The 10,692-nt window shown below is 42.4% G+C and overlaps 1 protein-coding gene across 1 annotated transcript; it reads right to left on the bottom strand.

Moving 5' to 3' along the window:
- Positions 1-338: 338 nt before the first annotated feature.
- GPX6 (glutathione peroxidase 6) lies at positions 339-10,692 on the bottom strand. The gene is given in 6 exon segments (XM_030929394.1): positions 339-545; positions 1,753-1,781; positions 1,784-1,851; positions 2,347-2,461; positions 7,045-7,198; positions 10,606-10,692. Coding segments are annotated over 6 exon segments (660 nt in total).

The following is a 10,692-nucleotide window of genomic DNA, read 5'->3' on the forward strand; positions in this document are numbered from 1 at the left end:
ATTTTCCTTTGGAATAGATATTTCAGGATCAGAGAGTTGGGGAGATAGGTGTTCTTTTCCTTAATCTTCAAACACACACGCACGCACGCACACACACACACCATACATACAAACACCTATGCATATACCAACAAATACAATTCTACATATCCATACACACACACACACACAGCTACACACACATGCTAAGCAGCTGCTTGGGTAGTACAAGATGGTTTGGTCATCAGGAGGCTGGGTAGGCAGGAGTGTGGAGCAAAGATGGAGGAAGATGGACACTTTGTTAGACATTCCCGCAGGTGGGAGACAGGGTAGTTACTTCTGCCAGTCGCTAACCCTTCCTAGTGGGCACTGAACTGCTTTAGGTACTCCAGGATGTCTGACTTGACTGTGCTGACTGGAGCCCGGTGGAACCAGCGCATGACAGGGACTCCATCGGGCCCCACCAGAAATTTCTCAAAGTTCCAGTGGATGTCATGGACCTTCATGGGCTCCCAGAAGAGTTGGCTTGATAAGCCCAAAAGATCAGAGGTTGGAGGGCAGGAGTTCTGGAGCAGAGATATGGAAAGTAGAAACGTACATTTATTTCTACTTTATTTCTACTTCTGTGTGGTACAGTCTTATCTCTAGACTACAGAGTCTACTCACCATTATGTATTTTAATATATTAACTACTTTGCATGCTTCCAATCAATCACAGACACTGCAATGTATCAATACCAATACACCAACTACCAAACAACCTGAGAGTTAGAGAGTATAATGGTAAATAGAAAGCATTCCTCCTTTCCCTGTCTTCCCTCTATTCCCATGATTTTATCACGGCAATTCAGTAAAAGACTATTTTTCTGTTTCCTTGGACGAGTCATATCATTTTTACAGTTTGTTTCCTTAGTGGAAAAAAAAGATAGGTTGATTTAGAATAGTGGCTCCCAGAATTTGGGGTTTCCTAGGCTTCATAAGCCAGTAAAATTTCAATAACTATTTCCTTGGAGATTAACATACAATCACTAATATTCATTTTGCCAATAAGAAAAATTAAGTCTACTATAAGCATAAATCTAAAAATTAAAGGATTTTTAATACCATGTTGAACCACATAAAATTGATTATAGTGCCATTTTTGAGTAAGTAAAGGGCAATTTATATGGGTAAACATAATAGTAATTTAATATCAGAATAAATGTCAGTCTTATATTCAATAAGTTGAGCTGTATGAAAAATTCTGCATTGTCTTTTTTCCCTTGTTTGTTGTGGATGAGTGAAAATTTCAGCAGGACCAGCCTTGTTCTGCAGACCAGTATTTGAGGCTGAGTAGACACAGAGATCCTCGGGGGTCCTTCTATCCTGGTATTCTGTAGTTCTAACACTCTGTGACTCTAAAGGCATTTAGCACATGGTATTCTGTATCATCCACGTGTGTCTCCTGATTAAATGTGAGTTCCTTCAGGGAAGAGACTATGCCCTATTAATGTTTGTTAACTCATTATATAGCACATACTGAGATCTGATAAATGATTGCTGAATGAATGAATCATTACCATTCAATACAGGAGGCTAGTCCATGTCAGAGCTATTGTCCATCACGGGTTTCCTCTACTTAAAGCTAAAGCCTCACAGCAGATATTGCCATGAGCCTTGAACTTACCTGAGCATCTCTTTTCCAAGGGGTCCAACCACAGCCCTAGACATGAGCCCCACTGCTTTCAGAGCATTTCTAGCTAACCAATCCATGCCAGGTTTATACTCACTCACCTTCAGGAAAGTAAAGACCTTCTGTTCATTTCTCCATTCACATCCCCTTTCTCAAAGAGCTGGAAATTAGGGACAAAGCCACTACCTGGACGCACATACCTGCAGTGAATCAAAGTGTTCCCAGCAAGATCCAAATTAAGACATGGATGGAAAATAATGACCACCACCAATTCACAGGAAATTAAAGATAAAGGGAAGAGGCTGTGCATAGGGAAGATAAGAAAAGATAGTCTGTGGGAAGCAGGACTTCATGCAATAGGCTTTATGGAGCCAATAGAGAATTCTAAGGAAATTGGAAGGCTATATCTTAAGCTTAGGTTTCCTGCTTCATTTCCATTTCTTATACTCCCTTCTTTCCTCTATGCTTCTTTTCCATTCAATCTTCCCTTAGCCTCATCATTGAATAATTCAAAAGTAAAGAGAATATTTAAGCACTGCGAATAGAATAGATTGAATTCAAAACATCATAAGGATATGCTTCAACCCATGTATCTATGTCCTATCCCAGAAGTTTCCAGAACAGGCAGGCATCTAGGTGGAATGAGGAATGGAAATCCTGACAGGGCATCTGCAGAGTCCCATGCAAGCACTCACTTGAGGCCAAGAAGTATTTCTGAGTTTGTTCCTGGTTCTTGTTTTCCAGACTGGTCGCAGGGAAAGGCCAACATAATGGCATCAAAATTCTTCAGCTCCTGTAGCGCATCCCGTTCTGTGAGTGGAGAGTGAATAGCATTGGTGGCTTGGCCAGGAGGCCTACCTCAAGCAGTGAAAGATCACTGAACGTATCCATTTATCCCATGAATAAACCAAGGACTATGAAGGGAAAGATTCAAGATTACAGAGATCAAGAGTAGAGAAAAAAAAAAAAAAAAGACTAGTGCACATGTTTCCAGAAATGCATCTAAATGGCTGCTGTTTTTCTTATACAGTAAGCCATGCCTGGCTATACTTTACTATCCAATGAGAACTCTTCTTTTTTTAAAAACACACACACACACATTGGTAGCCTTGTGTGGGAGTCCTGTTTGATTCTAAAGAGAAGTCAGATTGGAGTGCCACTGTCTTCCTTAGTTGGTGAACTGATCAAAAAAATTCGTAAGGAAAAAGCAAACAAAATGGAAATATTACCCACCTATCCCCGCATCCCCCCAGCCTCACTCATACAATGTGCCATGGTGACATAACCAGACACTCCAGTGCCAGTTGCATTCCCAGGAGTACTCCTTGGTGCTCCACCCTGAGAGTGGTAGAGAAAGAGAAATTCCAAGGCTATGTCTACAGTATTCTGTACCCTCTCCTCAATTCCAGTGACCTAACTGATGCTGGAACATGCCCTAGAACACTCCCTGGGACTCCAGGCCACAAACTCCAAACTGCTCTTTACCACTGTCAGGAACCTTCCAACTTGTGTGTTTAGACTTGAACAATAATTTCCATATTCAGCTGTTTTCAGGTCAGATTTATTCAGACCTCAGAACCTGTATTGGCCATTCTTATTCAGATTCAGCTCTGCCTGCTGGAATGTCCCCTAAGAACCTCTTCTTAAATAGAGAGTGTCTTGCTATTTTTCTACAGTTCTTTGGTTACTATCGATACTCATCTCCCTCTTATCTTTGGCCATCAAGAGTATTTCCTTTCTATAGCAGACACACTTAACAGACCTTGATTCTATTCCTTTGGTAAGCTTCTTTAATTCTCTCAATTTCCTCATCTGGAGTAAAATTTGAATGAGATGCTCTTTTAAATTCTCATGAACTAGTTTAATAAATTATATCACAGCAACACAGCAGAATACTATGCCTTAAAATGAATAAGGAAACTCACCATGTTTTTTTGTTTTGTTTTTAGACAGCGTCTCTCTCTGTCACCCAGGCTGGAGTGCAGTGGCAGGATTTCAGCTCACTGCAACCCCTGCCTCCCGGGTTCAAGAGATTCTCATGCTTTAGCCTCCTGAGTAGTTGGGATTACAGGCATGTGCCACTATGCCCAGCTAATTTTTTGTATTTTTAGTAGAGACAGGGTTTCACCATGTTGGCAAGGCTGGTCTCAAACTTCTGATGTTCAAGAGTGATCCGGCCACCCTGGCCTCCCAAAGTGCTGGGATTACAGGTGTGAGCCACCACTCCTGTCCCCAAGGTATGTGATATATGTGAAAAAGCAATGTGCATAATCATTTCCTTGCGTATGTTTGTGTATGTGTATGTGCTTGAGAGAAAGAAAGTGAGAGGGAAATGTTTGCTTGTATATGCATAACAGATTTCTGGAAATATACACCAAAAACTGATAATATTGGTTGCCTAAAGAGAAGGGAACATGGCAAGTGCCACTGTAAACCTTTTTATATCTCTTGAATTTTGAATGTTGCAAGTATATTGCCTATTCAATTTGTAGCAGATTTAAGTTAAAATTAAATTAAATTAAAACAAATTTAAGAGCAGCTTCATATTCCATGGAACTGCTGTTTACACATCACAACTTTTAAAATTTACCATATTTTTCAAATTTAACTTTTTGAAGGGAGGAGAATTCTTGCTTGCTAAATGATACAAAACTGTTGTTTGGGCTCTAATACCTAGGTCCTGAGGTCCTACAGTAGATACACTTAGCGGACCTTGATTCTATTCCTTTGGAAAGTTCTTTTAACTTTCTTACTTACTAAATGATACTAAATCATTTCTTGGGCTCTTATAATAAAAATTTAGTCTGTAGCTTTTCAGGTTTCCCCTAGACTTAATTGTACATAAAAATAAAAAAATTGAGGCCGGATGTGGTAGCTCATGCCTGTAATCCCAGCACTTTGGGAGATGGAAGCAGGTGGATCATTTGAGGCCAGAAGTTTGAGACCAGCCTGACCAACATGGCAAAACCCAGTCTCTACTAAAAAAAAAAAAAAAAAAAAAAAAAAAAAAAAAAATTAGCTGAGCGAGAAGATATGCACCTGTAGTCCCAGCTATTTGAGGCTGAGACAAGAGAATAGCTTGAATCCCGGAGGCAGAGGTTACAGTGAGCCAAGATCGCACCCTCTGCACTCCAGCCTGGGCGACAGAGCAAGACCCTGTCTCAAAAATAATAATAATAATAAAGTGACCCCAAATTATTTTAAAAGTGTGATTCTTATCCTAATATGTACTTTTGAGAGTATCTTTTTATGCATAATTTTACCATTAAATTGGAAAAATATTTAGCTTCTCTTGGTAAATGTGAGCCATTTGTACTTTGGAGGAGCAGGCATTTTATTAGAATTTTTGCTTAAATCATAAAGCATCCTCTGAATGTCAATTTTAAAATGTCAAAATTTGGTGAGCCGGATCTTTTAGACATGAGATTACAATATGCTTGACTTTAAGTGTTATTTAAAAGGGATAAAATTCTGGGATTTTTATTATTGAAAATCCATTAAGAAAAATTGATAGGGTTTATATATTTTTGATCAGTTGAATAGATAACCGTGTCAACGTGTGGAAAATTTTTCTTAAAACTTGTTTATGTATAGGCCAGGTGCGGTGGCTCACGCTTGTAATCCCAGCACTTTGGGAGGCCAAGGCTTGTGGATCACTTGAGGTCAGGAGTTCAAGACCAGCCTGGCCAACATGGCAAAACCCTGTCTCTGCTAAAAATGCAAAAAAAAAAAAAAAAAAAATTAGCTAGATATAGTGGTGCACGCCTGTAATCCCAGCTACTCGGGAGGCTGAAGCACGAGAATCACTTGAACCTGGGAGGCGGAGGTTGCAGTGAGCTGAGATCATGCCACTGCACTCCAGCCTGGGCAACAGAGCGAGACTGTCTCAAAACAAAACAAAATTTGTTCATGTATTATTTTGATCCATTTCTCTGTGGCATTTGGTGTAATAAATATTTTAAATTTATCTTGAACCTTTTTTTTTTTTTTTTTTTTTTTGAGACAGAGTCTCGCTCTGTCGCCCGGGCTGGAGTGCAGTGGCGGGATCTCAGCTCACTGCAAGCTCCGCCTCCCGGGTTTACGCCATTCTCCTGCCTCAGCCTCCCGAGTAGCTGAGACTACAGGCACCCGCCACCTCGCCCGGCTTGTTTTTTGTATTTTTTTTAGTAGAGACGGGGTTTCACCATGTTAGCCAGGATGGTCTCGATCTCCTGACTTCGTGATCCGCCCGTCTCGGCCTCCCAAAGTGCTGGGATTACAGGCTTGAGCCACCGGAACCATTTTTTTTAAAGCATAAAATAAAGTTCTTGGCCTGTCCAAAGTCGTATCTATCTCTAGTATAATTGATCTAGAATTTTAAATCATCTGTTTTGGATCAACAGTAATACCAAACTTTTCTCTGTTAAGGGCACAGAGAAAATGGAAGCACACCTCAGCTACCACAGAAGGTTAGGCCAAGGTTGGCGAGATGGAGCATTAATCTACATTGCCAGTCACATTAGACAGCCCTTGCACTAATCAAAGGCTGCCCAGACAGAAAACTTCATTTCCCTCTTTGTCATTTGGAGTTGCCTACAGAACCCAAGGGCATTTTCCAGAATGTCAAAGATCACTCATCTCTCCTGTTTTTATGAGATTTTGAGAAGCATAAAATCCGTCCTTGAAAACCAGGTATCTGGCCTGGGAGTCACAGCTGGCTTTAGCACTCTCCTAGGAAACATAAACTATTTCATAGAACCTCAATAACACATAACATGTGATCATAATGAATCAAGACAAAAACAAGGTCACTGTATAATTGTAACCGAACATAGACAAAGCATGAACATTGTCCAAATCACAACAATAACCAGGTACCACCCTATTCTTGCCAATACGAATGACTGCTGCTTCTTTACCAGTTACAGCTTTAGCGTTAGTTTCTCTCCCCATGTAAATATGATTGATTAAGATACCAAATCATATAATTGCTCCCAGTTCTTGATGGCATCCAATTCAGAACAGAACTTCAATTCCTTGAACTCGTCTCCAAATCACCTAACAAAAGCTCAGATTCTATAGTAAGTACTTTCTAATGCTTTCACATTAAGAAGCCCCATGGTTCTCTACAAAACATGTTTTCCTTCAGGGCACCGAGTAACACACTCAACTTGTTCAACTACAAGTGTGCTCCTAGTGGTCTTTAAGTCTTTGGGAAAGTCTTAGTTCTCAAATCTGGAAATAATTATCTTGATATTCTAAGGAACAGAGCAGGAGCAGCATTTAGGGAGGTAGAGTCACCTGATCACTTCTCCCACTGCATCCTCTAATAACACATCGGTAAAACCTTCTGGAATTAGAATATGGCTATCTGGCAATGCTGCTTCCAAAAGCGTTGAAACATGAGTTCTTACCAGGATACTGAGCTGCCAAGCCTCAGTAGGTGGCTACATTGACAAACAGGACGTGCTTGCCTGCAAACTGCTTGAACTGGATGTACTCTTCGCCGTTAAGGGTGAGGGCTCCGTACTCATAGATGGTGCCTGTCACCCCTTTGTTGCAATCCACCTGGAATGTTACAAAAATAACCATAACGATATAAGATAAACAATAATTTCCAACATCTGTGGACTTTTTCAAAACACTCAAAGACCCTTCATGTAATATCTTGAAATTCTAAGAACTGAGGGGACATTTCTAAGTAAAATTTTTAGTTAGAGCTGATGCCATAGCTAGAATCTATGTCTTCTAACTTACAATCCATTTTTTGGGTGTAGGTAGCAAGACAAGCATTTCATAATATTCTTCCCGTTTCTAGAAGATTAATACCATTTACTTCTGTTCCCTGACATTGCATTCTCCCCCGACATCCTAACACCCCATTCAAGTCATGCCGTCCTCTCTCCGATACTCTTAACAGATTTTTGCAGGATTTCTCATAAGTTTTGCACAAACTTCTCATCTATATGTTCTTATATTATAATTCCTATCCCCCAAAATCAGGCCCATAACTTACTTCTCCAGATGCCACTGAAGGGCCTTTCCAGGCTTCCCAGTGGGGTACTCACTGGTGATGGGGGGGAGGGGCAGCAAGGAAGTGCTGGGTAGAGAAAGGAGGGTCCCTGACTAGGGCTCCACCCTCAGGCTTGCGCCCAGGGACCTAGGTGAGGACAGGCACTCCTGCCTCTCACCCAAATGTTGCCTGCCACGCCCCCATCCCGTGACTATGAAAACCCTGAGACCCTAGCAGGCAGACACACAGACGCTGGATGTGCAGAGGACCACATCAGCGGAGGAACACACTCCACTGGCCGGACGCGGAGAAGGACGCACCAGCGTAGGAGCACACTGGATGCCATTGACAGCGGAAGGACACGGAGTTAGGCCGGAATATAAGGAAAGAAGCCGGACTCCAGGGAAAAACCATCCATGTTTTGGCTCCCCCATCTGCTGAGGGCTACTTCAACTCAATAAAACCTTGCACTCATTCTCCAAGCCCACGTGTGATCCGATTCTTCCTGTACCCCATGGCAAGATCCCTGGGATATAGAAAGCCCTCTGTCTTTGTGAGAAGGCAGGGATCTAATTGAGCTAACACAAGCCGCCTGTGGATGGCTGAACTAAGAGCACCCAGTAACACACGCCCACTAGGGCTTCAGCTGTAAACATTCACCTCTAGACACTGCCTTGGAGCAGGAGCCCCACAGCCTGCCCGTCTGTATGTTCCCTCTTTGGTCCCCTAGAGGTTTGAGCAGCGAGGCACTGAGGAAGCGAGCCACACCTTCCATCTCATGCCCTCTGAGAGGGACAAGTGAACTTTTCCGGTTTCACTGGTACCTTCAAAACTCATCCTTGACACCCACTTCTCATCTTTATATTGTGAAACATCCTGGACTTCTCATGAATTAAAGTTCATACAATAGAAAGCATAGAGCGGAAAAACTTTCTACTCACAAGCATGCCAAGAATAAAAGGCATGCAGAACCTGGAACAAAAGGCTAAGATGTTATCTGGTAAGAGAGTCTATACTCCTGGCCATATGATGAAAAGTCATAGAATTTTAGAGTAATTTAAACTGGGCTTCATAGGATCTCAGTCCTTAAAGGCATACCCCATGCAGTGAAGGAATGGCCTGTGGGTGAGCTACCGTGGGGAGAGTGGGGCAAGAAACTCTTTATCATCTTCCGAGTCTGTCACCAGGACACAAGATCATAGCTTCTCCTTCATTATCCTTGGAGAGAAGGAGACTTGACCTAGGGGCAAGCCCTTTCCTTCTGAGTCAATACTTCTGTACACATCTATGCATATACATTAGTCACAATATTTGGGAACATTAGCCTAAGAAATCCACTATGATGGGATTGTCATCCATGTCCCTGCATTTTCTTTGCCTTCATGACACCTTGCCTCTGAGCTAAATAATTTCCAGCATTTGTCTTTCTTGCTACTATAATAAAAAGTCACACGGAAATCACCATGTGAGCTGTCATTTGTATGCCTCCATTTTCTTGCCTTTGTGCTACCTTAGCTCTGAGTGTGACAACTTCCAAAGGTTTGCTTCTCATGTGGATGTCACTCTGTGAAATGAGATGCAGAATCCCAAGAAAATTGCAGACTCAAAGAGCTCAATCCTTCCTACCCAGCTTTTAGTTCTACTCTAGTTTGCTTACGTCTGTTTGAGGAAGACAGAATACACTAGAACACAGCTTTTAATTCACAAGATGATATTTTACATCGAAAATTCCACACCCAACCAGGCAGCAGTGGCTGACATAGATCTGGATAACCCTCGGAGGTTGTCCCTTCAAGTAGTCTGTTACCTTTCTTAAAAGTAAGTAAGCTGTCTTACGGCATTTAATAGACACCATCTTACACTTCATATGAACCCAGTAACAGAGATTAAAGCTCAAAGCTTCAGGTTTGCAGACCTACATGAGTATCAACCGGAAGCATTTTAGAAACGCAAGTTCCTGGGCTCCGCCTAAAACGTACTGAATCAGAAGCTCTTGGTCGGGGCCCAGCGACTGTGCTTCAGGCAGCTCTCTCTGAGGGAAGCTCAAGTCTGGGAATCTCTGCATTATTTGATGGGCATTGTTCCCCACCTTTTATAGAGGAGAAAAAGGAACTAACAAAAGAAATATAATTGGCACACGGCCACCACTGAGGATGCTTTTGGATAAATTCATCTGATTATAAAGTTAAACTTTGCGGGTGCCTCAAGTGATCTGCTCAGTCTGCATCCTAAGACATATATACACATCTTTTACAGGGGTGGCTATTGACATCCAGTGGGAGGACTTTTCTAAATGGCAGCAGGAGATTTGGGAGCAACACCAAGATCTGAGAACAAAGCCTACTCTGAGCTGAGCTTTGTCTCTACCTCACCTCATGATCTTCCCTAAAATTAATATTGGTGGACAACCATATTGGCCTTATGTGTTTTATTTTTCTAGGAGTGTGGGAGTGGGGGCACTCCTCTTTCCGTGACCTTGAAACTCCTGGTGCGGATCCCAACACCAGATTCTCTCACCTCTCCCTCTGGGCTTCTGGCTGAGCAGCCTCTCCAGGAGTAACAAGGGCAGCCTCCCTGTCAATCCATTTGCTACTTCATGCCTCATTTGTTGGGATCCACAGCGCTACCCCAAGTTACAGACAAGCATGAAGGGGACAGGCTTTAGGCTATCAAGGGGCCAACAGGGGGAAGTGGCAAAAGGGAATGTGCTGAGGCAGCCCCCAAACCCACTCCACATACATTCAGTTCAAAGAGCCACTAGGTGCAGAGGAAAATATGCAAGTAAGAGACAGTGGATTTAGGGAGAGCCCGCTAAGGATAGCAATGTCAGGATTTGTGAAGATCTGCTGGGAATGCAGATCTTGTCCTTCGAAAGGAGAGAGGAGAGAACTCCTCACAACTCTGGCAGCCAGATTGGTCATTATGTGCTGGAATCAGCTTGGATCTCCTGCCCCATGCTCACCTTCCTATTTTGAGGCTTTAGGGTCTGCTGAGCAAAGCCAACCAGGAACAGCGGGACAAGACAGCAGGCCTGGAACTGCCGGATCAT

Source organism: Rhinopithecus roxellana, chromosome 4, assembly GCF_007565055.1.
Source record: "Rhinopithecus roxellana isolate Shanxi Qingling chromosome 4, ASM756505v1, whole genome shotgun sequence".
NCBI lineage: Eukaryota > Metazoa > Chordata > Mammalia > Primates > Cercopithecidae > Rhinopithecus > Rhinopithecus roxellana.